This window comes from Penicillium verrucosum, assembly GCF_028828655.1.
Source record: "Penicillium verrucosum strain IBT 35672 chromosome Unknown utg000002l_segment0_segment0, whole genome shotgun sequence".
NCBI classification, from domain to species: Eukaryota; Fungi; Ascomycota; class Eurotiomycetes; order Eurotiales; family Aspergillaceae; genus Penicillium; species Penicillium verrucosum.
In genome coordinates, this window is record NW_026643211.1 from 5,656,667 (window position 1) to 5,684,120 (window position 27,454).

Consider the following 27,454-nt stretch of genomic DNA (forward strand, 5'->3'; position numbering starts at 1 on the left):
ATACTTCCCAGTAGTAGTAGACCAACGCCACAACTACCGGCATTCCCAAGTACCGCAGTAAGGGATTCCGTGGCAAGAGATCTATCTCGCTTTGGTTCCTGATTCCAAAATAGCGTTAACCACGTCAATGTCAATGGTTGAGTTTTCGATATCGAGATAGTTTATTCTTTGTGGGTGAAACCTTCTAGGGTTTTGTATACACAATATATCCCTACTGTCTCTAATTCTTCCGTGGGTAGAGTGTATTGTACTGCCACTCGGATCATTTCTCTGATCTATGACTTTACACCGAATTAAGGTGGAATTTAATATTCGAATCTATTTGCAATGTAAATATGTAGACGGTTGCCACTCCTTTATCATACATAATACACACATTCTACAAACAGGTTCCAGTATTCCTGAGTTGCAGGGCCAGCACCAGCAGTAGCCATCCAGGGCTGTTACTTCGGCTGACTCCCTGGTCCTTCATGTATCCACTTTGTGGAGATTACTTCTGGTTACGGAGAGTTATCTACAACATAGAATAGACACCAAAAAAAAAAAAAAAAAGAAGGGCCCGAACCGCGATTTGAACGCGGGACCTCGCACAGGTTCACCCGAAGCACGAATCATACCTAATTATTCATTAGTTGAGATTCGCAGGACAGCATATAGAAGCGGAACGTACCACTAGACCATCCGGGCGGTTGTGTGTTAGATTTAGTTGTTGGTGCATATTTGACATGGACTTAACATAGACAAATCAGATTGTGTATCAACAGGATGATCTATACATACATTGTAGGTGTCTTAATCTATTTCTTCTATCTAAGGAAAATATATTTAAATGTCGTTTTTGGTTCTATTGCAGTGACTCGGAAGATAAATCATGGGTAACACATAATATATGATTCTGTGCACCGATGATGGTCATCACGGCGGAATATATATATCTTCCACTAATGCCAGGAACGGAATAATGTTCACGGGGTATTCGGGTTATTATTAGACCCGTCTGACGTGACCAGAGGACCAGAGGGGTTACTCTCGCTAATTCAGGTGGAGTACCATGAGGACCCCATGGGTATTGAAGCTCTTGGCTTCATTTGCGGGGGCCCTTCACCCCCTACTACGTTTACTAAGAACATTACAACATCAGATTCAAAGGAAGAATAGTAAAGAATGACAGATTCCAAGTCAGTCGCTGTTATTGGAGGTAAGACCAATATCCAAGTGTACAGGTCTTTGAGACTTACTAACAACCATAAAAGCGGGCATATTTGGTCTTTCACTGGCGATTGCCCTGCGAGATCGAAGTAAGCAAGACATCTACATAAAAACATGTTACAGATAGCTTATAATTCACAGATTACGAAGTGACTGTCTTTGATCGAAGTCAGTACGATGAAAATGGATACGACCCAACAGCCGACGACGTACAAGCTGCATCCGCCGATCACAACAAAATCGTGAGTAACCCAAACCTGGCACAGATCAAAAGTCTATGCTAATCCGGAGTATCAGTTCCGCGCGTCATATGGGAAAGAGATTCACTATCAGCGTCTCGCACTGGAAAGCCGAAAAGCGTGGCTCTTGGAGGACGAAAAGCGTGGATCAACCGAACAAGACGACGGTAGAGATGTTGGACTTTTCGTTAATAGCGGAATGCTCCGTATACAGCCCCTTGACCACTTGGCTGCCCTAGAGAAGGAGACTCTAGCTAACATGCGGCGCGATGGTCTGCGAGACACGCAGTTCGTCAAGAGTGACCCCGCAGACTGCGAACGGGCTGATAAGCTGGGCTGGAAAGACAAGATTCTCAATTTCCACATCCCAGATTCTGAAAGCACTTATGAGGCGGTACTTGACTCCCTGGCTGGATTTCTGAGGTGCAGTAATGCCTGTGCTCATTACCAAAAAGTGGCCGCCGACAAGGGCGTGAAATTTCATCTAGGGCCACAGGAGGGAGCCGTTGATCACTTGGTTAAAGTGAAAAGCAACCTCGAGCCAAGCAAAGATAAAGTGACAGGTTTGAAGACCAAGGATGGTGTTGTTCATGATGCAGATGCCGTTGTTGTGGCTGGTAAGTCGCGAGAGACCCCGTTCTCCCCATCTGCTTTTACTCACAATTTCGAAGCCGGATCATTTTCGACACAAATACTTCCTGAATTGAGCTATCACCTCGAATCCTCAGCAGGCAGCCTTGGAACCTTTAAGATAGACAAGAGAAACACCGAGCTATGGGACAAGTACTCACCGGAACGATTTCCCGTCATGACCTGGAAGAGTACACCACGAGACACTTCCGGAAAGGACACAGGGAGTATCTACGTTCTACCAAGAACTCCGGAAGGCCTCGTCAAGATTGGATACCGTGGAATAAAGGTAAGTATTGGTAGTTATACCCCTCTTGATGTCTACTGATTGTTGTTGTTTTTAGTGGACCAACTTCCAACCAGCGCCGCAAGATACCCCGTTCACCCAGGATGGTCAATGGTCGGTGCCTCTTCCAGCGGAGGAGTGCTCACTACTTCCAGAGCCAGCCTTGTATGCCATTAAGCAATTTGTGTCTATCTTCCTGCCTGAGTTCGAGAATACGCCCTTTTTCTCCACAAAACTTTGCTGGTACACTGACTCGCTGGATAATTCGTTCGTGGTGAGCATACAGTTATTCCTTATCCCAGAAATCCTTGCTGATATTATAGATCGATCATGTCCCAACTTATGCAGAGAAATCTGTCTTCGTTTGTACCGGGGGTAGTGGCCATGGTGCAAAGTTCCTACCGGTCCTGGGAAAGGTAGGAAACCCCACTCAACGCATAAGATAATGACTGACAGATCACAGCATGCGGCGGAAATATTCGAGAATGGTGATCACAGCACATCCTTCATGCGCTCATTCTGGCGCTGGCGTCCTGATGCGCCTAGAAGAAACGGGTTGGAAGAGGGCCCCGGTGGACCACGAGATATTTCGCACAATTAACCATTTAACATTGGAATTTCACATATACAATTCATGCGTTAATGTTCTACTGACTTCAACATTGAAATAAATTCTCCTGGACTCACGCAGGGTACATCATTGACCCTGTGCTCACGGGCTTCAAGATACCCGCCTGTTCCAAATCCTCGATTAGATTGACCAGCATTAAATCACAGCCCCGGGCTGCGCCAAAGCTCATAGTAACCGGCATGAACTCCGTTTTGAGCGAGATCGTAGAGTAATAGGGGACCTCTCCAATAGGAACTACCAGATCAGGGGTCCCGGCCAAGATGGAGATCCGACCATCCGAGAAGCCCATCGGAGGCGCAGAAGGTGCACTGTGAATATCAGCAATAGATCATTTTGTTTCTTCAAAGGGTTTTTACTCACTCAAAATAGGCATTCCGATACTGTGTCTGACCCTTGCTGTAAGGATATATATAGATACCCTCAGAGCAAGTCTGTTTGTCTGCCTTTCCGTATCCATCTGATTCCCACCAGTCTTTGAAGATCGTTTTGTTCTTCATAGCTTCGCTGTATGCGGTGTCACCGCCATTATTCTGGCCCCAGGTCCATCGTGCTAAGGGACCTGGATTCACAAATGGTCGGCGACCATCGTGCTTTGCTGCGTAGTCTGCGTAAAATGGCAAAGGAAGTGAGCGATATTGATCGACAGATACCAAAACAGCGTATGTCTATAGTATATTAATGCCTGAGTAGTTATTTAAATCTTGATGTAACCCACTGTATTTAGTAAATCAGTTATATTCGAGGGTGTCTCTGAAGGGCGGCTTTTCTCCCAGCGCGAAGCGATATCAATAAGCTCCCTTTTCGTACCCATGAAATCCTCCACTTTCATAACAAATTCCTCAAGAATTGCACCGGATGTGGTGTTGGAGCTAGGGAAAGAAGAGTTCTGGTAGAACAGCCTTTTCGGATATTCCCTATAGTTAGTGAAGTTAGGGTACCATGCATGGATAACCTTTGACCAGGTTGCAGCATTGCGAGCAAAAACGCCAGCTGTATCGAGTGCGTGACAAAGTGGAAGAACATTGTCAAGAGATACAGCCCCAGTAGAAGGGCGGTTGGCGAAGAGCCCCTGCATTCCACCTGGGTTGCGCATAGAGCCGCCTGTGTCACTTCCAACGGCAATGTCCAGCCAGTCGTAAGATGCGATACCAGCACCAGGTCCTGACGAAGAACCACCAGGGCTTTGATAGCCATCACCCTGAAACAAGGGTTAGTTGAGTCCAATCGATTCTAATGGTTGGACTTACCCGAGGGTTGAAAGGACAGTGGAAGTCGACCCAATCAGCTGTTGGATTGTCTCCATTTGCAAATTGCACAGTTCCCATTTTCCCTACGATAATAGCTCCCGCATCTATGAGTCTTTGGAGTGCGGGGCCAGTAGTGTTTCGCGGAGGGTATAAGTCGTAAAACGCCCGATTTCCACCGCTAGTCCGTAGACCCTTTAGATCAAAGATATCTTTCACTCCTAAACGTAGCTACATGTTGTTAGTCAAACTTTGAATTGTAGTGGAATAGCTTTCTGAACGCACCCCTGCAAGTGGCTTCGTCGGTGTTGGCGTGTAGTATAACCTAGATGGTACAGCAACGCTCTTCGTCATAGCACCCTAGAATTGATTAGCAAAGTTTTCCGAAGACAGGTCACAATTTTATTCACCGATGAGCTTGCTGGCAAGGGCTTAAATCCCCCGGTCCCATCGCTAAGAGCAGCTTCAGTGAATGCTAGCTGATGATCGGAGTACAGGCGGAAAGCCTGATAGATCTCTCCAGTCCGCGGTGAGTAAAAGTAGGGCCCCTTTGGTATGTCATGGACCAGTTTGGCGGATGTGATATGCTCCCCAGCTTGGTAGCTGGAAGAGGCCATCACAAGTTTATTTCCAAGCCCATGTAGAGCCTTTTGAACAGCAGACTCGACTTGGCCACGACCATCTCCGTCGTAGACAAGGAAAACCGCTATCTAAGAGTCAACAGAAGTTCTTTGGCAGAAACATTGATTCCAATAATCACCCACCTTCAAGAAATCCGGTGTGGAAAACATCATCGGTGGCCGAATAGTTTGAAATAGTTTCTTGTATAATGTTCTTGGTGAGTAGAGCTTCATCTGTCCGAACGACCGTCAGGGGAACGATTGCATCGAATCGAGTCGAATTAAGATCTGAGGTAACTACTCTCGAGACCGCATCACTGCTATAGTAGTTGATGCCATTGACCGTAAACAGTTTGCCATTATCGACACTTGAAGTGGCAGAGATAGTCGAGGCAGCCAAAAAGAGAAGAAGAGAGGTAGAGACCCGCCAAAGGCAGGAACCAAGACCATGAGGAGCCATGAGGAGCTTTTCTTGAAGAGATGTTGCGAAAGCAGGCAGGAGCTTTAAATATGCTAGTCTAACTCACAATCGGATGCTTTCACGCATATCCGGCTGGGGACCTTCCGAGGGCATTGGAGTCATAGGTCTTATTAGTCCCAAGAACCCCAAATAGAGAGATAATGGATATAGCTTGCATTAGTTGGCCTTTCTTCTGTTAATATTTCATGCTAGATAAGACATCTTCTCCAACTTCTCTTGGCAATTTCGGGTTTTCTCGGTGGATCTTAGGGTGAATTTGGAGAACCTTGAGAAGATCTTAGCGTTTATGAAAGACCTACCTTGGCTGCATATACTCCGTAGACAGAGAGCTTAAAAGCCATCTGAATTGATTGAATATATAAGTAGTAGTATGCTCAGCTTGAATCAAATATGACAACGCTGATAACTGTTGGTATGATGGGGAGTTCTGCTCTGATTGGCCCGCTTCACATAAGCCCTAACTAACCTTTTAAAAGGAGGGGGCGCATTGTTTTCTTTTCTTTCTTTCCCTCTCTTTCTTCTTTGGAAGGAGTTACCTACAGAAAATACTCGTGATAATGACATCCACGTCAAACACAGTATACCTCGTGACAGGTGCAAACAGAGGCCTCGGTCTTGGACTGACCAAACGCCTACTAGAACGCCCTGCCACCACCGTTGTGGCCTCGGTGCGCAGCCACGACGCAGCCACAAGCCTTAGGGCAGAAGTTGAAGGTGTTGCAGTTGCTGAAAACAGTGTCCTCCACATCATCGAACTGGACTTTTCAACTGCGATACCCCCCGAAAAGGTTGCACAGACCTTCGCCGCAACAGTCAGTACAGTGACGCACATCGATGTGCTTATCTGCAATGCTGGATTCGCGACGCCCATGACTCCGGCCCTAGCCACTTCGGCAGAAGACCTCCGTAACTCTTTTGAAGTCAACACAATCGCCCCGCTTCTCGTGTTCCAGGCCTTCTGGCCACTTCTGCAGAGATCAGCTTCTGCGCCCAAGGTTGTCGTCATATCTTCCTCCGTCGGTTCGATTGCTGGTCAGGAGCCTGTTCCTGGTGGAGCATATGGTCCAAGTAAAGCGGCCTCCAACTGGCTCACCAAGGCTCTTCACGCTGAAAATGAAGCACATGGATTGGTTGCATTTGCTCTGCATCCTGGCTGGGTGCAGACGCGCGGCGGCGATTTCGCTGCGAAGGAGTGGGGATATCCAGATGACCCACCAGTAACTGTTGAGGATAGTGTCAAAGGAATGCTTGGTGTTATTGACAATGCTACAAGGGAAAATGTGTCGGGAAAGTTCATGTCACTAACGGGAGATATTTTATCGTGGTAGAGAGGGTATTTGAATGATTATAGGGGAATGACATAGTGCAGAACGTTGGGATTTTATACCATACTGCAACCATAATTGACATGGTGTCAAGACTGATTTAGCCTTGAATGATTTTATCTGACTCAAGTCGCACGAGGGAGACAGAGCTGAGCAGAAATCCCTGCCCATCCATGTTCACGGTTCGGTTAGCGTTTTCATCTCATATCTCCAAATGTGCTCTGGGGGATTCCAATAATGACTTGCATGGCGATGGTTCACTGGATGGCAATCCAGATAGACTTCTACTCAACAGATCCAAATGAGGGCCTCATCTATCGCTCGAACTACCTTTACAGATTCCCCTCTACAATGATATAGGGCATATAACTTGCTGATGGGATATGTGTTTTTTTCACTGTCATTTTCAATCTCCATCCAGTTTCCGAGTGATATGCCTTTAGCTAGATGCTGTACTGCTAGTATAGCTGCTGCCTACTAGCCTCGGAAACATGATTATCTATATTAGCAACAATTCGATAAACACTTCGCGTACAAGAAGTTGAAATGAGATGTGGTTCAAGAACTACAGATGGACAACGGTATTGGACATGCGACCTTTTCTGCGGACACTGTGAGGCCTCTGATAAAGGGGGAGCTGTATAGTTGATATGGAGCCATGAAAATAGGCATAATATATAGAGGCTATATTGTATGTATGTATGTATATCATGAGTCCTTTTAGGATAGTTTACCACAAACTAAGGAGGACGGTGATATCAAAGTTTGATCCATCTCCCCATCCACCGCTGGTTAAGTTCCTTCGCCTCATCCACCAACCCCAACTCCAACAGCAACTGAACCGACCCACGAACAGAAGAATGCAGCGAAGAGCTAACCCAGGCTTGAGTTGGCGCAGTGTGTTCTCCAATGAAAATCGTGTTATGCTCCGTCTGATGATAGGCCGGGATGTATAGTTCATGCTGTGCAACATCCGGCCGACACCAAGCAGTTGCAGTATGTTCATCCTGGAGCCAGCAAAGACGCTCATAGTCGCCCGTGTAAAGGTCACGCGCTTGTTCACCGTGCAGACTGACAATCGAATCCAGCACTGTTTGGACGTGTTCTTCGTCAGAGAAACTCACAAACCGGTCGCTCCAATCACCGCCTCGGTAGTGCATGATTAGACCTGGACGGGACTCGTTGAGTCCGTAGACGGGGTAGTAGAGTGCACCGACTGAGTCGCTTGATGGCTTGGAGTACCCGCCGAAGATTGGTCGGTCGCCCTTTTCCCAGAATCGCTCGGAGAATAGTAGGGCTACTTTGCATGCGGACTTGAAGCGTAAACCTGCTTCGCTGATCGCGCGGTCTAGGACGGAGGAAAATTTGGGTAGATCCATGAAGCGGGTCATGGTAAATGGCGCTGCCATGATTGTGTAGTCGTACTCTTTGGACTCGAAGGTGCGATTCGAGACATTGGGGTACCATGACAGTCGAGTGCGGGTGTGACCATCACTTCCCTTGACTGACTCCAGTTTCCGGACCTTTCGATTGAGAGTAAGCCTGTCACGGACGTGAGGAAGAAAGGCATTGGACAGGCGGTTGAATCCTCCATCGATACAGAGCCATTCTGTTTCGCCTAGACTATCCTTGCTCCCATCCAAGCCGAGATTGGAGTTATGATGCAGCTCATCCCAGAACACATCGTAGTCGGATGATGTCCAGATCTCGTCGGTGATGTTCTGGCTGGCTTTGAAGACATGTCGCATCATTGCCTGTTCACTCCAGTCATCGAGCCCCTGGTCCATCGCGGTCTTGTGGGCTCTCCAGACATCCTTCTGAAGAGATTTGAGAGTCTTTTCGTCTTTCAGAATTTTGTTCATCTGGCTCTCAGTGTTGCCGTATTCGGCGCTTGTCATTTCTGGTGGATCCTTCAGGCTTGGATCCTCCTCGATCTCAGCGCGTGTTGGGATTCTTCCATCTGGATGGGAGCGAGTACCTTGAGCATACAACTCATTGGGACTGTGTTGGATCCAGGGGATGAAGTCAATCTTCCACTGCGAGTCATTCTTATTCATGTTGTTCAATATCTTGGCCATTTGGAAAGTCAACTGATGATCAGAATACAGGAGTGTCTCATTATCGTCTTTGTAAGTGACGGAGTGCGGAAGTCGCATAGGTCCCATCTCAGCCCATTCTTGAGTGTCGGCAATGTATTTCGTCCGGAATCTGCCACCCACGCGGTCGCTGGCTTCGATGATCTCCCAGTTGTGTACGCCGACGCTGTCCAGCATCAACCCCGTTGCAAGGCCGGAGATTCCACCTCCAACAATTGCGATTGAGGTGTTCTTTGGTGAATTTTTCGAAGCCACTCCTCCGTTACTTTCCACCTTGGCTTTGATTTTGGCCACACCGTCGAACCATGCTCCCTGCGCATCAAAGTCCTTCAGCAATGGGATGTTGGTGTCTGCTGTGGATCGTTTTTTCAACTTCTTTTGCAAGGAGACAGGGCTGCTTTTGCCCAAAACCCTTTGGGCCACATTTGGGCCGGCAGACCCATATATGTAAACACAATGGTGCGTTGGAGCCTCATCTGGAACCACCCAAGCCAGTCGCTGTGGAGGATGATCGTGGATTGAAAAATGTCCGATGACTTGCCCCTTTGTCGACGAATCCTCGCCGCCACAGGGCGCATAGACAGATTCGATCAGACTTGGCGGTTGATCATACCAGTCGAGATGAATATTGGCCAGTTCACCACCTCGAACTGTCTCGGAGGTTGTCACTTTGACCGTTTCTCGCTCGATGATCGCTCCGAGACCAGGCAAAGCCTGGGCGACCAGTGTAGCCACCACAAAAGATGGCTTGCTGAGCATTGTGACTATGCTTGAGCTCAGTATCTGGCTTGGCTTCTAGCTTTTATCTTCACAAATACTCGTTAGCGCATCCCACACTTCGTTGATCCTGGGGACCTTCCGCGGTGCCAAGAAAGGCACGAGAATGCGATCGACCATATCCACTGGAATCATTCGAGCCCATTCTGTTTATTTCCCAGAAAAGGTGGGAATATTCCCGAAATCTCACTTCTGAAGAGTACCGCGTGGAAGGGGACCTTGTGGTTGATCGGCAATTTCACAGATCTTGACCTTGACTGTTGCAGAGATCGTGTTATAACCTGCCCCTGGACTGGCGAGTTCCAAACTAGGCCAAAAATACCACTATATCTGAGCGTTATGCTCAGATAGACCAGGCTCCGGTATATATATAGTGCGTGACATGATAGATCGGGCCAAATCAAACCGATTTTGTAAGACAGACATGTCAAGCCCAGAGTATGGAATCAGAACCCAAAAAGGCCATAATCGCATTAACTAGATAAATACATAGTAAGCTTGTTATAAAGATAGCAGTGTGGTAAGAGTCGGGTCATTCTTCGGAGAAGCTAAGCCATGCCTTGAATGTATAACCAGCTATACGATGTGAGTGGTTTCCTACCTTTGCTAGAACCGGTAAGAACTTTGCATCATGGCCACGATCACCGGTTCAGAAGAAGGCATATTGCATAGTTGTCTGAGTAAATTAGTATATCTCTTATTTACAACCAATTGGCGTAAGCCATCATAAATAGACACGTGGAGTGTTGTGACCTGGACTGTCAGTTGCATCAATACATCAAAGACAGGGAGAGACAATGCAAGATAAGCCTAATATAAGTACAATACCTACATCCATACACATAGCCATGACAATCTTATTAGCCGAGTTGCTGGGCTCTCGGGGGCAACCCTGAACAATTGCAGGTATGGTGCTGCCTTTTGCGTTTTCTGCAGTTTGTTAGAAAGAGTAGGGGTTCCCAGTCACTACAGCTGACAAAAAATGAATAAGCCAAGCCTGTTCTGCTTACGGCGAATTGATAATACCAACCATGCCGGCCTGGCAATGACCAATCTGACTATAGTAGTACCAAATTGGGTTTGTGTTATTGAGAGTAACCACAGTTGTCGGGATATTGATAGGATTTGTTGTAATAGGATTTGTTGTAATGATTACTGATTCCTCTGTAGTTGAGACAAAGCCACAAGGATCACCGGGTTTATAAAGACCTGCTGAATCACTTGGGGTCGAATTGAACTTGACACAACGGCGAAGCTTTGTCTTCACCGGTAGTTTGAGTTGTCATACTGTTTCCACCCTAGGCGTTAGTACAGAGGAATTCCATGCGATTGAGAGTCGAAGAAATTCCTATAAAACTGTCTTCTTTTCCCTTCCCGAATATCCTTGACCTCATATAAACACATCAGTAACCTTGTAACTATGCATAACCCTAATTCCCCATAATCTGCATCGGTTTAATATGCCAAAAGCTTCGGAATTGTATAGATCTTGACCTCGGGATATCTTCCAGTTCTGACTGTGAATTGACCACTCATATTTCCTCCCCGTCATTAACAACACAAGGAAGGTTGAAGTAGCCTTGGTATTTGATGCGGCTAAACCGACGCTGATCAGGGTCTGACAGGCGCAGCAAAGTTGTATTACCTTTGACTTGAGGTAGCTCGACAAAAGAGAACAAAAGCACGAAACAAGCTAGTCGGGTTAGGCTACTCCAATAGGCATCTTGTAATATAACCTCTCAACTCTTTGACAGATATTCCAAATATCTGTGACAAATTCAAAAATCAACACCCACAAAGACTTGGCCTGACGTAGCCAATTGGTATGTCAACCGTGCAACAAAGAGCTGGCAGGTATTTATTGGGATGATTCCCTTGTTAAATCGGAGTAACCACTCTCAATTTTTCTTTTTCGATGGTTCGACATATTTTCTCTTCGCTCTGGGCTATTCCTGCCCTGGCCCAAGCTCAAATTCAGAGCATTCACCCTCAAGGCCACGATGAGATCACCTATAGCTTCAATGTCCCCGATGATACTGCGAAGTCGGGCTCGGGCCCCATATACTTCCAGATGAATTCTACCCGTCAAGTGCAGTGGTTTGCCTTGGGCCAAGGAAGGCGAATGGCAGGTGCTAATATGTTTATCGTGTACACGTCTGGCAACAATGTCACCGTTTCTCCGCGGTCGGGTGTCGGGGAAATTGAACCGTTGTATAACAGGGACGCCCAAATCACAATTCTGAACGGCAGTGGTGTGCACGACAAGGTCATCACTGCCAATATCCGATGCGATACCTGTCTAAAATGGAATGGAGGAACAGCAAACGTGAACAGCTCTTCAAGTTCATGGATTTGGTCCATCAAATATGGAGAGTCACTGAATTCGGTCAGTTTGTCTGAAGGTCTTAGCCAACATGATGATCACGGTGCCATGACTATCGACCTGAAAAAAGCGACGGGTGGCAACTCAGTGAATCCCTTCGCCCAATTGGCCCGAGCGCCCATCTCCTCTAGTGAAGAAGATCCAGGCCTTGTGGCCTTCCGAAGAACAGTCAAGAGGAAAAAGACGGCTCATGCTGTGCTCATGATTTTGGCTTTTGTGATCATGTTCCCTTTCTTCGCACTTGGACTTCATATTTTCCCATCGAAATGGACGGTGAACATTCACGGAACGTTTCAACTCCTCACTTTGACCATGGTAATTGCAGGGTTTGGAGTTGGTATTTCTATGGCACGGCAGCTTGAATTGATCGATTCTTACCATACCATCCTGGGGATGATTGTTGTACCCTGCCTTGTTCTTTTCCAACCTGCTATGGGGGTGTTGCAGCACCGATTCTTCCGGAAGACAGGTGGGAAAGGGCCGTTTGCTTATATGCATCGCTGGTTTGGACGGTTGATGATAATATTGGGTATCATCAATGCTGGGCTTGGGTTCAAGCTTGCGAAAGCACCACGTGGGGCGATCATAGCAACTAGTGTTGTTGCTGGTATTGTTGCAATGGTTTATATTGTGATTGTTAGTTGGATTGGAAGACCAAGGAGACACAATTTGTAAAGGGATGGAGATGAAGTAGTAAAGGGTTGGGGGAGATGGGGTGGGGAGAGGAAGAAGAGGAAGAGGATAATAGCCGAGTATGGGGTAAGAGATCAGATGACATCATCTTCCCTTTCCCCCCTGTATCTTCGTTCTTCGTTTTGTTCTCTTTTTTTTGTTTTGAAGTCAACTTGTCGAATTATTTGGATATTCTTCTTCTTCCAATCCCTTTCCATTCCTTAAATAAAGGCCCATCTTGCCATCAGACCCTCACTTTTGTCTTTCATTTAAATTCACATTGGTTTTTGGTTCTTTTGGTTCTCTTGGATTTTGCGACAGCTGGCATACTACTACCATATCCCCCTCCCCCCTCCCAAACCACTGAATAGAACTATTATGCCATTACATACAGTCGCACTAGGTGTGGCATTGACTCCCACTGTCCTTCACACTCTCATCAGTCACGTATGTCCTTGTGGAATACCCTGACAGGGTTAGGATTGTCTGGCTGATAACTCATGATCTATATAGTACCTGCATCGCAAATCTCTACATAACAAACCCACCGTCCATGTTACCTATGATGAGGGTATTCAGATCGTTCGTCAATTTCTATTCTATGCATCTAAGCACCCCGTCGAAGACCTACAGGCATTCACCCGCCAATGGGCCCCAAGCCCACATTGGGTGAGAACCGAAACCATCACAATCCCCGACAAGTTTCTGTCCTCTGCTGCAGATACTGTCACAAAGCAGCTGGGCCCTAGGGGCGTCATACGAGTGGGAGGAGAGAAATGGTGGCAGTGGCGGGGGCCGTCCGAAGAGCTGAAGGGGGAGTGGATTGAGATGCGAAACCACTATAATCAAACGGAGGGGGCCGGTGGGCATTGCAACCGTGTAATGCTATATGTTCATGGTGGGGCCTATTTCTTTGGAAGTGTCGACACCCATCGGTACATGCTGCAGCGTCATGCGCGCAAACTGAAGGGACGTGTATTTGCGCCGGAGTATCGACTATCACCGCAGTTCCCTTTCCCATGTGGCCTGCATGACTGCATGGCGGCTTACCTCTGGCTGCTTAAGTCCCATGAACCCAAAGAAATCATTCTTGCTGGTGACTCTGCGGGTGGAGGCCTGGCTTTATCGATGCTGGTCATCATGAGAGACCAGGGTATTCCCTTACCAGCGGGCGCCATCTTGATCTCTCCCTGGGTTGATTTAACACACTCGTTCCCGAGTATTGTTGAGGACAACCCGGGCGATTATATCCCTGCCTATGGCTTCCGTCATAAACCCTCGGCCGCTTGGCCCCCTCCCAATGCTGATGATATCCTGGAAATGAAAAAAATGTCGCGCCAGCCAATAGTGACTGCCGAGGATGTCAAAAAAGCTATTCCCCAACCAAACAGCACTGCTGAAGAGACCGCCATCCGTGGTTATACTGTCCATGAGAACGGCTCACCCCTAGCCGAACACGCTTACCCTGGCCTGCAGCAAGCCCCGGACCCTGCTAGTTTGCATGACGAACCCGATAACATTTATGTTGTTCTGGATGGGAAGACAGTCGAACTCAAGGACCAAATTCAATTGTACACGACAAACCAACTCATGTCCCACCCTCTTGTTTCACCAGTCCTCCAACCCTCTCTGGGTGGCTTGCCTCCTCTACAAATATTGAGCGGCGGCGGTGAGACTCTTCGTGACGAGCAATTTTACATCGCCCACAAAGCCGCCAACCCAACGGCATATCCACCCAGTGATGCATATCTCGACGAGAATGATCCCATCCGGGAGACTTTGAACAAATATGAACCAACATATGTACAACTTCAGGTCTGGGACAACCTATGCCATGTCGCTCCCACTCTGAGCTTTACACGACCAGCCAAGTACATGTTCCGTTCCATTTCCCAGTTTGGCTCTTGGGCGTTGGCGCGAGCACAGAATGGCGAGGTCGAAATCGCGGATGACAGTGCTCTTTCGGCCGTTTCTTCAAATAGCTCAGATGATGAAGACGTCCCGGAGCCTCAAACCGCATTGAACAGTCCACCTGATGCACCTGAGCCCTCCTCTGTCGGAAAGGCCGGGGATCCTCTTCCAGCGTTCCATCAATACATGATACGCCAACGAATCGATAAACGAGGACATATCTTCCCGCTAGATCCTCCCTCTTCATACCCAGTGCTACAGATACCCCCTGCCGAAGTCGGGGCAATCAACCCCTCGCTCATCCGAATGTGGTTGGACGCAAAAAAGGAATGGGACATCAGATTTGCGAAGGAGAAACTTCGGATTCAGAGCCGACGCCTGAAAGAGCTGGCGCATGGCTTCCAAGACTTTGATGGCGAATGTCCTCCCCCGAGTTCTTTGGCCGCCCGGCGAGCTGCTCCTGGCGTACTACCAAAACGACATGCCAAGAAGAACTACGGCATGATGATGTGGAGCGGCTGGGGAAGCAAGCATGACGAACGCAGAATGGAAATGGAGGAGCGGGCCGAGGAATCGGGCAGACGTTCCACCCGTGTCAGCACTGATGCTGGGCAGGCTGGAGCATGGTCTAGCACTCCGGCGACACACCCCCAAGCCCCAAAAGCCTCAGACAAAGACCTTACCGACACGAAGTCGCAGTCTAATGGGCACACGGCAGCCAGCCTAGACAAAAGGGAACAGCCCAGAAACGGTGGCTCTTCTACTGGACGTACGTCTACAGATCCCGAGACCATCTCCCGAGATCTCTCGCAGAAAAGCGCTGGCCCAATCCTTATATTGCCCGAGGTGAACAACAACAAATTCACCGATGAGAACGCCAGCACAAGGGCTCTTTTTCATGCAGCAGGCTCTCTCCCGATGAAATCTGATCTTTCCTTAGCTCACAGCCGGTACCGGGCATCATCCGCTGCAGGATCAACCGCTGGCCGAAGCGAGATGCTGTCGGACACTGCCAGTACCGTTGGCGGCGACAAGGACTCCGTTGTATACACAAACATGGCACCCGATGCCGCTAGCACTCGAGCTGTGGTGAGCGCGCGGGGTGTTATTGCCCCAATTATGGTTGGCGAGAATGGCCGTCGTTCTACAGATACTCTATCTGTGTTCTCTACGGCTGGTCGGGACTCCATGTCGCACCGTCCTGAAGTTCTGGACAGAGAAGGGTTCAAAAGCGCCGATTAAGGCTTGTATAATTGCCATTTATGAGCATATCCCACCACCTGTTGTCATTTTGAACCATCCTTTCAAATCTTTCTAAATGTTTTCTTCGATTTTTTTGGTTCTTTTGTTGAAGCCCAATGCTTTCTGTGACTTCCCATTTCCTTTTGTTATCTTTTTTTGTTGCGTTGGATATACCCCATTTTGGCAGATCTGGTAGTCTACCATCCATCATATAGATGGAAGTAGTTCTTGAGAATGAATACAGACTATACTTCAAATGAGAAAAACCCCCCGAATGCCAAAGAACATAAACAACCAGTAGCCAGCCACTGGATGAGGCAGGTCTAATATAATAATACAAAATAATGTTTATAACACTACGTCTAGGTAAGAAGAATTGACCCTTCAGTGCCAATCAAGACCAATCTTCCGAGCCACCTGCTCAGCAACACCAAGGAAAGCATCCCGCCTCGCGCTGCGCTCAACACTCTCCTCCGCAACAACAGTCGGCATCCCACGATCAGCATCCTCGCACACTCGAGCATCAAGAGGGATGTCACCAAGGAAATCCACTCCGAGCCGCTTGCACTCAGCCACGACACCGTGGTTCTCACCGTGCGCGTGGTGGTGACTATCGCCACGCGAGAATATGCGAGTCTGAGTCCCGCACTGTGGACATGCGAAATATGCCATGTTGCGCACCATTCCGAGCACGGGTACGTCCATTCGTTGGAACATCCCGATGCCGCGCACGGCGTCGCGGAGAGCAATGTCTTGCGGCGTCGAGACGATCACTGCCCCGTCAATGATGACTTCTTGGTTGATTGTAAGTTGCACGTCGCCGGTTCCGGGGGTAGGTCGAGGATTAGGACGTCCAGTGGACCCCATGATACTGAGTGGAGGAGTTGGTGCATGGCTTTTGTTACCATTAGTCCGCGCCATGAGATTGGTGTTGTGTCCATAGGTAGTTCGCCTGTTGTGCTATCGGCTTGTGTTTGAGGGAGGAGGTAGCCCATTGACATCGATTTGAGGCCATAGTTTGTTAGAGGGACGAGGCAGTTGTCTGGATATGTTCATAAGCATATTGGTTATGGCTGTGATGGCGATGAGCCTAAAAAAGGAGACCCACTTTCGTCGAGGCGAGGTTCGCCGGAGAGATTTAGAAGGGTAGGGATGGAAGGACCGAAGATATCAGTGTCAAGAATTCCAGTCTTGATACCGCGGCGTGCAAATGATAGCGCGAGGTTGACTGGTAAGACCTCATTAGTGATTGTTCGTTCCACTTGAGTTCATAGGTCTTGCGCTGTCGCTAACGGTTTGAGAGATATATATAGGAACGAAGGATACTAACATACCTGCTATTGTAGACTTTCCAACTCCTCCCTTTGCTGAGGAGACCGCAACAACCTTCTTCACATCTCGAATCTTGCGCTTTTCGGGCAGCCCTCGGCGCGAACGGAAAGTTGGCGGGGTACCAGAGCGTGGAAGTCCCTATTCATAGTTAGTCAATGCAAGTAAAAATAGCCACTTTAGCAATGAAGATGGTTCTTGGAATCAATCAGTGAGAGATACAATCACCGGAGCTCCAAAATGTAGATCAATCACTAACCAAAGGATTGTCATGCTGAAGAGCTCGACAGGTGGAAAAAAGTCTTGTGCCCCTGGCAATGGCACCAGATGGAGAACCCAGCATCTTTATAGGCCAAAAAAAGCTGATCAGAAGGAAAAATGTAAGACCAAATAATCTGTGAGCAACAGAAGTAGTTCCAGAGGATGCAGTGCAAGATATCCACCGCGATACTGCCAATAAAAGAGTCGACCGCCTTTTGTGGTTGAAGCTCCCACGCCGTACACCGCCCACGTGAACTTATCCCGCCCATGGACGCTAAACCTAGATAGGAGTAATAATCCGTTATCCGGAAAAACCACAAAAAAAAAGTTGCTCGTCAGCCTCTTCTCTCTCCATACCAAACATCATGGGCAAACCACGCGCGGCTCGTTCCCTAGCTGATCAGCTTGCTGATTTTGAAGACCCAACTCCTAAAGGTATGTCTGAATGATTCATCTACAGACTGTCTACTGGACATTCAATGCTTACTTCGCGCTTAGATTTCGATCCCGAGGATATCGATAATGGCCAACAATCAAGCGATGATGAAGGTGAAGATAATGAAGAAGTGACTACAGGCAGAGAGCATTATCAAGCTGTTGGGTGTGTCAAAATAGGTATATTTGGTATCAACAAATCGCTAATAATCAAACAGGAAAGCAAAGCTCCGCAAAGATGACCCCCTCCCTCTGGGGAAACAATATGATGGTTCCCGGGTCAGCCGGGCAGCACTAGGCGCTGAAAGCGATGAAGATGACGAGGACTCAGATCTCTCGTCCGGCTCTGAAGAATTTGCCAGCGACGAGGATGCCCTGGCCCAGGAGAGTTCCGACGAGGACACAGAGGGAAGCGAGGATGATGAAGATGAAGAGAGCGAAGAGGATGATGAGGATGAGAGTGAAGATGCCGACGAGGTGGTGCACAAGCACTCCAAGAAGACTCGCCAAGATGTCCGACCTGGCGACATAAGCGCACCCTCCGGTGACCGCGACGAGATCCGGAAATTAATGGCGACGGATCAGAAAACTATCGCTGCGACACTCTCCTCGGCAACCAAGGCCGATGCTACAAAGGGAAAGGCTGTTAAGCAACAACGTACCACTTTTGATGCGCTCCTTAACGCGCGGATGAAGCTTCAGAGTGGATTGACGTCTATCAACGGCATTGCTGCTGTCTTGGATTCGAAGAACGAAGTAGATGCAGAGGACGCGATGAACGACGAAGAGGAAGCTGTTGATGAGGAAGCGATTAAATCGGCGGAGTCAGCTGCGCTGGCATTATGGTCGACTCTCGAAGGTTTACGGACTGCCCTGGCCGATGCTACCGCCAAAGAAGGCAGCAAAAAGCGCAAGAGACCCTCCCCCGCTTCGCCTACCACCAGCTCCGCCTCGCTATGGGAACGCATGTCTGAATTGGAGTCTGAGTCCATTTCCCACCGTCGTTCCATCCTCGACAAGTGGTCCTCGAAAGTTCGTGGCACTTCTGCATCTCTCCCCAATGCCAGGGGCAAACTGCTCGGTTCTACCTCCGGTCGCCAACAGACCATCACCGCCGTTCTCGATGCTCAAGTCGCCACAGAGATCGGAGAACGATCCAACAAGCGTTCGCGCACTGATCAACAAGAACCCCTCTACGATGACGGGGCTTTCTACCAATCCCTTTTGCGCGATCTCGTTGAGCAGCGCATGTCCTCGGCCGATTCCATGACCAATGGCTTTGACAACCTACACCAGCTTCCCTCACGTCTGCCCATTCACCCGATCACTGGTATGCGCAACGATAAGGTCAAGCGAGACATTGATACCCGTGCTTCCAAGGGCCGCAAAATGAAGTACAATGTGCATGAAAAGCTTCAGAACTTCATGGCCCCTGATGACCGTGGTTCCTGGTCTACGCGCGCACGAGATGAGTTCTTCGCTTCGCTGCTCGGCAAAACGGCCAGTGGTTTACTCGGTGAAGGTGATGAGGGTGCTAGTGATGAAGAGGAGGATGTTGATCGGGAGGAAGGTGGCTTGAGACTGTTCCGGAACTAGACTTGCATACATCTACACACGCATTGTACAAATAGTGGATACGGCCATTAAAATCAAAAAGGCGAACGGTGCATTATCATACAAAACTCCAAAACTCCCTGCAGACTTTAGTTATAGAGTGTACTGCGATTTGGACCTTGCTCCGTCAATCCACTTGACATCCTTTCTTCTCATCTTAGAGTGTATATAGCGGCAGTGGTAGTTCCTCGCTCTCGGTTCCTGACATCCCTGATTTTCGCTGGCACCATTCAAACTTTGTCGTTCGCGGTAACCCTAACATCTTCTCGCGCACGGCTTGTTGCAGTCGATGTTGTCGCTCTACCTCTTCCTCTGGTGATAGGACTTGAGGTTCTCCATCTTGGTTTATGATAACGGCGCTGCCACAAACATCATTGTAAGAAGGCGGGGGTGCGCTTGAAGGTGGAATTGATGTGTTTTTGTGCTCTTTGGTTGCGCTGGGGGAAAATGAGTTTTGCATGATGGGTATATAGTAGTATGTGGATTCGTCGGGATTTGAGGAATTGAAATTGGATTTCAGACTTCCTGGGACCAGCCCGAGGAATAGCCCGAGAACTGTGTTCATGTTTTTGAGGAGAAGAAGAAGAGAGGCAAAAGAAGATGTCACGCGCGTCGACTGTAAATGTCCGAGGTCAATGCATCCACTTTCACTAGCGTCTTGAATTTGCGGGGGATGAGATAGTGAAATTGGGGTAATTCGGATATTGAAAGTGGTACTTTTTTTTTGAAGTGAAGAATAAAGAAGAAGATCAGAAAATGAAATATAAGTTTCTATAACCAAAAACGAGGTGTGTCATGGTTACTTAAATGACTTCTTCAGTGGAGGAAGGGGGGAAGTGACGACGTACGAGAGAGTCCCTGAGATTGAGATCTTCCCCTTGACATCGCCCCCTTTTGGTATATCCACCTGGGCTGGGCAGTCTTGGAGTTCATGAAAATCACCTGGGCAGTTAAATTTTTTTTTTTTTGCCTGAATAAATCCATAAATCCTCTGTCTTCATCGGATCAATTATCCTTTTATTCTTTCTCTTTTACCTTGATTAATTCATATTCTCGTCCACGTCTTGCCACTGTGCACGCAATGTCTGAATGAGCGAGTTCATATTCCAACCAGTCCTTGCATGCATGGATTGTAATACTGATTCCGCAGCCCTTTGATCGAGGGGATTCCGAAGGACCCATCCCCCTGCCAAGTCAGTTTCAATACCAAGAAAAAAAAATCCCGACACTGCACTGGTAACTCACAAACGACTAGACTGTGACGTGCAGTAAATAGTGTGTTCTCGGCCTTCGAGTTGGAATGTGCCAACCCGAGGACCGTGAGTAGATGATGCCGTACATTTTTCTAAATCCATTGTGAGCACCGACCAAAAAGGATGATTGATGTTGGTGTTCAAACAAACCTCCACTGTTCGAGAATGCCGCAAACTCTCATAGGTGGAAGATGCCCGTGAAGACTCGGAAAGCGCCAAAACAATCTTGGCAATATGGTAATATTGAATTCCAATAACTGCCAAGCATTTGAGAGCCAATGTCAGCCTCGAGTCTGTTAGGCAACATTGTTATGGGGACCAGTCACCATGCACGGGTAGCAGCATCCATATGGTAGGGAGTCGTTGATCGGGCCCGGGGCCTTGTGAGATTGATCGAACTGGGTCGAATGTGTGCGGTTTAGTGGAATACCACTCTTCGATCTGGTCTGTCCCATGGGTTATAATGGAGTCCGTGAAAGCACCCTGAAGAATATTAGCAAGGAGGAAGACCATTCTGCTTGACCATGCAAAGTCATCATTTCTTTGAAACACATCTGACTGGTAGAAGCTTTGTAGGTTAGTCCGCAGAGGCCGTTGGCTGGTTAGCGAGATATAGATATCCTGCCGCAAACACAGCCAAGCAGCAGCTTCGCCCAGGCCACCCGAAGAACCAAAGGTTGACACTGTATTTAGAATATGAGTTGTGCCGGTGAGATGGAATTGATTGTCCTCTCCTGGAATGTGTGAGCATTTGTATTTGACGCATGCTACTTGTCCGCATCGATGACTGACCATCCATTTCCTCATGTTGCCGAAGTATAGCGACTGCAGCTAGTATGTCCTCGGTGATGTGCTCACGAGCCCCAGAGAGCGCTGGAATAAGCAGTTGCAAACAGAGATTATGGTACTGCAGTGCCTCTGTTACATCGCTGTTGTCCTGTCGGTTAAGATGGCGTGAGGAAAATGCAAAAATTGCATAGCGCAAGACAGGCTCCTTCAATGCCCGAGCTGAAACCTCTGTTTCAAAATGGCGTTGGGGGTCGGTGATATCAGCCTGTTCTGATTAGTGGCTGTAGATGGGTATGTTGTCGAGCATCACGCACCCAGAGTGCCATATTCTCGACGAAGTTCCTCAATAATATAGCTTCCCTTTCGCTTAGTGGTTGCAAAGGCTTAGAGGAGTTTATTGATTGGATTGACCTTGGAGAAGAGAAAGAGGATGATACGCTCTCTGTAGTAGAAACTGGGAATTGGGCCAAGGCATTGGCTTCATCGACTTCATTACCTGGATATGGTTGCTGTGCCAGTAGACCACTGGGGATATCGAGCTCCTCTCTCCGCTCGACTGCTAACCTGCAACTGGAGTCATTGGTAAAAGTCGACTGGCTATCCTGAATAGTCGAGTATAGGCTAGCGATCTCGGGTGTTTCGTCGTGGAAGCGCACTAGAACGCATGGTTAAATTTAGTTAAGTCAAAAATAATCAGTTTGACTACCTTTGCCACGCAGCTGGGGCCAGAAGCTCTCCGAAAAGGCAAGCTCAGCGTCTTTGGGTAATGAGAGACCATTGCGAAACCGGACATTGGTCCTGTCACAATCCACACCAGCTTGTTGACAGTTTTCGCAACCCAGGTCACTGATATCGCCTAAACGCTTGTCAGTCTATCCTATTGTTTTTTTAGGCGGCAATTCTTACATTTTAGGTGTCGGACTGTGTAATTGTCTGGGGTTCAGTAACTGGCCCTGTACGTTGATCCCTACCCCACGGTGACTTACCACGACATCGTTGGCTGCGCAGGTCAATTAGCAGAGATGTTCATCATATTCAAGTGGAATACTGGCTAACCCACCAGCCAGCCACTAGGCGACTTCTTCTTGGAGACATGTCGCTTTCCACGGAGATTTTGTAAGGAGGAAATTCTTTCCGGCCCCCCTCCGTTCACGGGGGTAGTCTGCATGACCCACACAAATATCATAGAAATGGAATTATCTGGAGATCGAAATATCTTGGCATCACATAGCCAAGCAAAACAGTTGAACCCCAAATTATCGCCTAAGGAGATCAATCGTGTAGCCGAGGAATAAATGCGGGGGAACCCCAAACTTGAGAAACCTTCCCCTTTCATTGCATCTGGCAATTCTTTCCGTTCACCTTACATCCTTACAACGGGGACTTTTACTTTGAATTGAGACCAAAAGCAATATACCGATCAAGATGCAGATGAGAAAACTTCTTTCTAAACTATTTAAACCCCCTCGAAGACCCAGGAAACTAAGGGTTCAGAAAGACATCAATTATTCCCAGCTCTCCTGTTCAACCCCTCCAAAACCATGGCAGTTCAGAAACTACAAGTTGGTATGGCCGGTCTTGGTCGAGTCGGCAAGCTTCATGCTATCAACTTTCTCCAGAAGACACCCCGTGCACAGCTTGTTGCCGCATTCACCCCAGACCCTGCTGAGATTGCATGGGGAAGAGTGAACCTGGAGCCTCATGGTGTCACGCTATACACCAACTACGACGAAATGCTTAAGCATAACGGTCTACAGGCTGTTGCTATTGGTACGGCTACCTCGGTGCACGCGGAGGAGACAATCAAGGCTATCGAGCAAGACTTGCACGTTCTCTGCGAGAAGCCCTTGTCTACCGATGTTGAAGTGGTATGAATTTCTCCCCGTTTGGAACTATGACGAATCCTGATCAATCTTCCTCTTAAAGTGCAGAGCAGTCGTTCAGGCTGCTAAGAAGAAGCCCCATCTGAAGGTGATGTGTGGCTTCTCCAGACGCTTTGACGATTCGTACCGTGATGCCCACACCAAGATGGAGCAGGGCCTCATCGGACGACCAGCTATTATCCGCAGCCAGACTTGTGACAAATTTGATCCCTCGGGCTTCTACGTTGAATATGCAGCCTGGTCCGGCGGCGTGTTTGTCGACATGTCTGTGCACGACATCGATCTCAGTCTGTGGTTCTTTGGGGATGAAGTGCTCCCCAAGAGCATCTCTGCCCACGGTATCACCGCAGTTCAACCAGAGCTGAAGAAATATAACGACTACGATAATGCTGTGGGCATTGTGGAGTTCTGGAATGGCAAGATTGCCTACTATTACTGCTCGCGCATGATGGCCGCTGGCCAGGAGGACACCACTGAGATCATTGGTACCGAGGGCAAGTTGACGGTGAATGGCAACCCCCAGCGGAACTTTGTCAACTTATACCACAACGGTGGCATTACTCGCGAAATTCCTCACAATTTCATGGGTCGGTTCAGCCCTGCCTTTGTCCAAGAGGCTAATGACTTCACCGCGGCCTGCTTGGACAACACCCCACTTCCTATGAAGTTAAGCAATGCTGTCAAGGCCGTTGAAATTGGTTCATACCTTCAGGAGGCACTGGTGTCTGGGAAGCAGATTCATTTCGATGAGATTGGGCGACGGATTGAAAAGGCCCAGTTGTAGATAGATATAGAAATGAAATTAGATGAATTTTATGATGTTCTATAGTTCTATAGTTCTATACTTCTATACTTCTACCAAGCCTCGGCTTAAGTATTGACGCCATTCAGCCACAGTACCAATATATATTGCTAGGACATAGAAGAGAAATATGTCTAGATAGACTAGTTAGTTTGATTAATTTAATAGCGTTATAGATGCGAAGAACAATCATCGTAGTAATAGGTACTTTTGCCTGTTTAGCTTTTGTCATGTCATGCACTATATATATCGGAACCTGGTATATCTGAGCGTAATGCTCAGATATAATGGTCTTTTGGCCTAGTGTGTAACTCGCCAGTCCAGGGGTAGGTTGTAACACCTTTGCTCTGATTCCAATAACCTCGAATTCTCATTGCACCATTCCCGGTTGATCAAGTTGCTCCCAGAGAGCACGTTCCGCAGCCAATTCATCATCGTATCTAGGCACAGCATTCTGAAACCCGACATACCAGTCCGGCATGTTGAAAAGTCCAAAATGCGCTTTGGTATATTCCCAATATTCCGGATACCATCCAGCGAATTGCCAATCAACAATTGCAACAATATCGCCATTGCGGATGATGATATTACGTGGGCAAAGATCTCCATGGGTGAAATGGGTCCGGTATTGGCGAGAATGGCACTGCGTGACAGTTTCACCATACACTTGTGTACAATCCTCCAATGGGATTTGTCTGCGGAGAAAAGAATGAAATTCTTCACTGTTGGAAAAGGGGCCGAAAGGATTGTACCCCACACGGTAGTCAAGGCATTGTCCTAGTCCTGCTGAAGCGACAACTCCTTTCTGTGGCGGCTCGAGAAGTCGGAGTTAATCGATGTAAGCAGCAACTTGTTTAACGATAGCTTGCTTTTCAGTGGATGATAAATTGAGGCTAGCCCCCTGGATTTATTCCATTTCGATAAAAAGACGTCCAGAAACGCAGTAGGTTCGATGAACTTTCGGAACAGGTATAGAAGTGTACTGTGCAGCATATTTCAGGCCTTCAAGCTCTGCCGACTCACACGGGCCTTTGATTATTCGGGTTTCGCTCACTCTCACTACGCTGGGCCCTAAGGAGCCAAAGCGCTTCTCGCCCAACCAAAACCGAGCTTGAACAAAAAGAGATATTATTCGCTCGAATATTGGCATTATGGTGTTTTTATATGAAGGCGAATGTGTAAGTTAAAGCTGGCTATCAAAGGTCACGATGAATGGGGTTTCTCCTGGCTGGTTGAAGCGGAGTAATAGGTTCTAAGGTGCTAAGGCCGCTAAGGCCGGAGGTACTGCGGCAGTTTGATACAGAATAGGTAGAGTTATATATGAATAAAGCCTTTAATCATATAGAAATAAGCATCTTCTTCTATTAATAAGGGGAGGGGTGAATTTATCAATCCCCTATTTTTGACAGGTCACCACTGACTCACCAGCAAGATAAACAGAAGCGATGATAACCAACCACTACTAACAAAAAAGGAAGATCATAAAAGAATAATACAAAGGGGTAGAAGCAGTTCACAGATAGTTCTCTACGCTTCTTCAGGAGAGAGACACGGTTAAACAAGCTAAAATAAGTCTCCACTGTTTACTCCTTACCCACGGGGAAATCAACACAACAATACGCATTAGGTTGTAACAGATAGACTGACAGACTAACTAGACTATATAAATATATAACTAACTAGTCAGACAGTAGCAATGTTTAAACAACGACTTGGATAACATATTAGAGAAGTGCTTGAACAGTTCGGCATAACTATAATTACCCCTTTAATAGATCAATATCGCAGTCCTGCCAGATCTTAGGCATAGGCAGTCCTAGTGCGTTTCACTGTGAGTCCTCTGCCAAAAGCTCTTGGCGTTGCCAATCTATCACAAACTCTTGGCGCGTCTCGATAGTTCACTGAAACAACCCTGCGCAATAATATGTCCGTCTTGGCTAATTCAGCCTTCGCTATAAATGCACGATGAAGCCCAGTAGACTACATACCAGTAACTAGTTAGCGAACATCAATTACCACCATGTCCCCATCCAAATACGCGGCAGCGGCCCTCTTCGCCGCCAGCGCCCTCGCAACCCCAAACCCCCAGGCCTCCACCACCCCCGGTGCTGCAAGCACGGAACCCTCCAAGTTCACAGCAAACCCCAATGTCGGCGCCGGTGGCAACACGTTCACCGACTCGCCCCGCTTTAGAGTGTACAGCGCAACCGGTGACGAAGCAGACAAAACCCTCCAGATGCTCGAGTCCGCATATACCTGCTTTGTCGCCGACCTCGGATGGCGCTCCTCCGGTCTCTCGTACAACTCTGACTCCGACACTGCGGATGTCTGGTACAAGGAGAACATCTACCCCGTTGATTCGCTCGGCAGCGCCGCAGGCGTAATGGGCTCAGACCCGGAGACAGGCCTCAGCTTCGTGCAGGTCGTGAACACCTACCTTGCCGATCCGTCGGTTACGGTCCATGAATACGGACATGCCCTTACCTATCACGCACAGAACTGGGTCGATCAGACTGCTACGGGGGCTTGGTGGGAGCCGCTGGCGAATTGGTTCGCGGATACGTGGATGACGTCTGATCTTTGCGCGAGTGCGCGAGAGAAGTATTCCCAACAAGCCGGGAATAGCATGATCGAGCTTAAGAAGGTGATTGGGGATAGCTACCAGGTGATTGTGGATGGAAGTGTGGATTCCGGCAATTATTACCAGAGCTGGCCTATCTTGTCCTACTTCACGAATAACCCGGATAACTTTACCGGGTTGGGCCAGGATGCGGTGCTCAGGTTGAATCTGGAGTATGAAGTTGGGAGTAACGAGACTCCGTTGCACACGTTGCAGAGGCTGCTCGGGACTCGGGCGACGGTTCAGCAGGTTGTCGGGAGATACTGGGCGCATATGGCGTATGTGGACATTGGGAATGAGGCTGCGAACCGGGCGTTCCTGGAACAAAGGGAGACTCTGGGCTATGAGAATCTGGAAGGCAGTGGGCAGAGTTATACTGTGAAGGCTGCCCGGCAGCCGCAGTACCTTGGGGCGAATATCAACCCAATTCAAGTCTCTGGCGAGGGGAGTGTGAGTGTTACTGTGCAGTCGAACTCGGCGTTTACGTCGACGCTGGCCGTGAGGAACAAGGATAGTGGGGTGGTGAGATACGTTGATCTAAAGAATGGCAGTGGTGAGGTGACTGTGGGTGGGAGTGAGGAGGCCAGCCTTGTTGTTGTGAATACGCCAGCGGAGTTGATCCAGTATGATGCGTTTAAGCTGTCTAGCGAGGTCACGTCTGGGTTGGACTATACTGTACAAATCACTGGGGGGAGCTTTTAGGTACCTGGGACGGTGATCGC

The 27,454-nt window shown here is 48.1% G+C and overlaps 11 protein-coding genes across 11 annotated transcripts; 6 read left to right on the top strand and 5 right to left on the bottom strand.

The window, feature by feature from the left end:
• Positions 1 to 1,164: 1,164 nt before the first annotated feature.
• Positions 1,165 to 2,965, top strand: N7516_007740 (NAD(P)/FAD-dependent oxidoreductase; the record flags this gene model as incomplete). Its single annotated transcript, XM_057220460.1, has 7 exons — positions 1,165 to 1,198; positions 1,254 to 1,298; positions 1,351 to 1,451; positions 1,507 to 2,367; positions 2,423 to 2,638; positions 2,688 to 2,780; positions 2,828 to 2,965. The coding sequence occupies 7 exons, from the start codon at positions 1,165 to 1,167 to the stop codon at positions 2,963 to 2,965; spliced, it is 1,488 nt and encodes a 495-aa protein (XP_057074551.1).
• An 82-nt stretch (positions 2,966 to 3,047) lies between these two features.
• N7516_007741 (uncharacterized protein) lies at positions 3,048 to 5,319 on the bottom strand (the record flags this gene model as incomplete). Its single annotated transcript, XM_057220461.1, has 7 exons — positions 3,048 to 3,303; positions 3,356 to 3,599; positions 3,803 to 4,193; positions 4,243 to 4,470; positions 4,525 to 4,599; positions 4,650 to 4,945; positions 5,004 to 5,319. 7 exons carry the CDS (start codon positions 5,317 to 5,319, stop codon positions 3,048 to 3,050), a joined length of 1,806 nt encoding a protein of 601 aa, XP_057074552.1.
• Positions 5,320 to 5,897: 578 nt separating this feature from the next.
• On the top strand, positions 5,898 to 6,668 carry N7516_007742 (SDR family oxidoreductase; the record flags this gene model as incomplete). Its single annotated transcript, XM_057220462.1, has 1 exon — positions 5,898 to 6,668. The coding sequence occupies one exon, from the start codon at positions 5,898 to 5,900 to the stop codon at positions 6,666 to 6,668; it is 771 nt and encodes a 256-aa protein (XP_057074553.1).
• Positions 6,669 to 7,423: 755 nt separating this feature from the next.
• On the bottom strand, positions 7,424 to 9,520 carry N7516_007743 (flavin monoamine oxidase family protein; the record flags this gene model as incomplete). The annotated part of the gene is made up of 1 exon (XM_057220463.1): positions 7,424 to 9,520. One exon carries the CDS (start codon positions 9,518 to 9,520, stop codon positions 7,424 to 7,426), a length of 2,097 nt encoding a protein of 698 aa, XP_057074554.1.
• Positions 9,521 to 11,453: 1,933 nt separating this feature from the next.
• Positions 11,454 to 15,746, top strand: N7516_007744 (uncharacterized protein; the record flags this gene model as incomplete). Its single annotated transcript, XM_057220464.1, has 3 exons — positions 11,454 to 12,557; positions 12,915 to 13,040; positions 13,107 to 15,746. 3 exons carry the CDS (start codon positions 11,454 to 11,456, stop codon positions 15,744 to 15,746), a joined length of 3,870 nt encoding a protein of 1,289 aa, XP_057074555.1.
• Positions 15,747 to 16,130: 384 nt separating this feature from the next.
• On the bottom strand, positions 16,131 to 17,418 carry N7516_007745 (uncharacterized protein; the record flags this gene model as incomplete). The annotated part of the gene is made up of 5 exons (XM_057220465.1): positions 16,131 to 16,641; positions 16,746 to 16,788; positions 16,855 to 16,974; positions 17,081 to 17,216; positions 17,335 to 17,418. 5 exons carry the CDS (start codon positions 17,416 to 17,418, stop codon positions 16,131 to 16,133), a joined length of 894 nt encoding a protein of 297 aa, XP_057074556.1.
• Positions 17,419 to 17,701: 283 nt separating this feature from the next.
• N7516_007746 (AATF family protein) lies at positions 17,702 to 19,367 on the top strand (the record flags this gene model as incomplete). Its single annotated transcript, XM_057220466.1, has 3 exons — positions 17,702 to 17,771; positions 17,835 to 17,937; positions 17,990 to 19,367. The coding sequence occupies 3 exons, from the start codon at positions 17,702 to 17,704 to the stop codon at positions 19,365 to 19,367; spliced, it is 1,551 nt and encodes a 516-aa protein (XP_057074557.1).
• A 175-nt stretch (positions 19,368 to 19,542) lies between these two features.
• Positions 19,543 to 19,845, bottom strand: N7516_007747 (uncharacterized protein; the record flags this gene model as incomplete). The annotated part of the gene is made up of 1 exon (XM_057220467.1): positions 19,543 to 19,845. The coding sequence occupies one exon, from the start codon at positions 19,843 to 19,845 to the stop codon at positions 19,543 to 19,545; it is 303 nt and encodes a 100-aa protein (XP_057074558.1).
• A 580-nt stretch (positions 19,846 to 20,425) lies between these two features.
• On the bottom strand, positions 20,426 to 22,595 carry N7516_007748 (uncharacterized protein; the record flags this gene model as incomplete). Its single annotated transcript, XM_057220468.1, has 8 exons — positions 20,426 to 20,571; positions 20,631 to 20,730; positions 20,789 to 20,895; positions 20,965 to 21,372; positions 21,431 to 21,692; positions 21,742 to 22,082; positions 22,134 to 22,283; positions 22,484 to 22,595. The coding sequence occupies 8 exons, from the start codon at positions 22,593 to 22,595 to the stop codon at positions 20,426 to 20,428; spliced, it is 1,626 nt and encodes a 541-aa protein (XP_057074559.1).
• A 373-nt stretch (positions 22,596 to 22,968) lies between these two features.
• Positions 22,969 to 24,094, top strand: N7516_007749 (putative NAD binding Rossmann fold oxidoreductase; the record flags this gene model as incomplete). The annotated part of the gene is made up of 2 exons (XM_057220469.1): positions 22,969 to 23,295; positions 23,354 to 24,094. 2 exons carry the CDS (start codon positions 22,969 to 22,971, stop codon positions 24,092 to 24,094), a joined length of 1,068 nt encoding a protein of 355 aa, XP_057074560.1.
• Positions 24,095 to 26,132: 2,038 nt separating this feature from the next.
• Positions 26,133 to 27,434, top strand: N7516_007750 (uncharacterized protein; the record flags this gene model as incomplete). The annotated part of the gene is made up of 1 exon (XM_057220470.1): positions 26,133 to 27,434. One exon carries the CDS (start codon positions 26,133 to 26,135, stop codon positions 27,432 to 27,434), a length of 1,302 nt encoding a protein of 433 aa, XP_057074561.1.
• Positions 27,435 to 27,454: the final 20 nt, after the last annotated feature.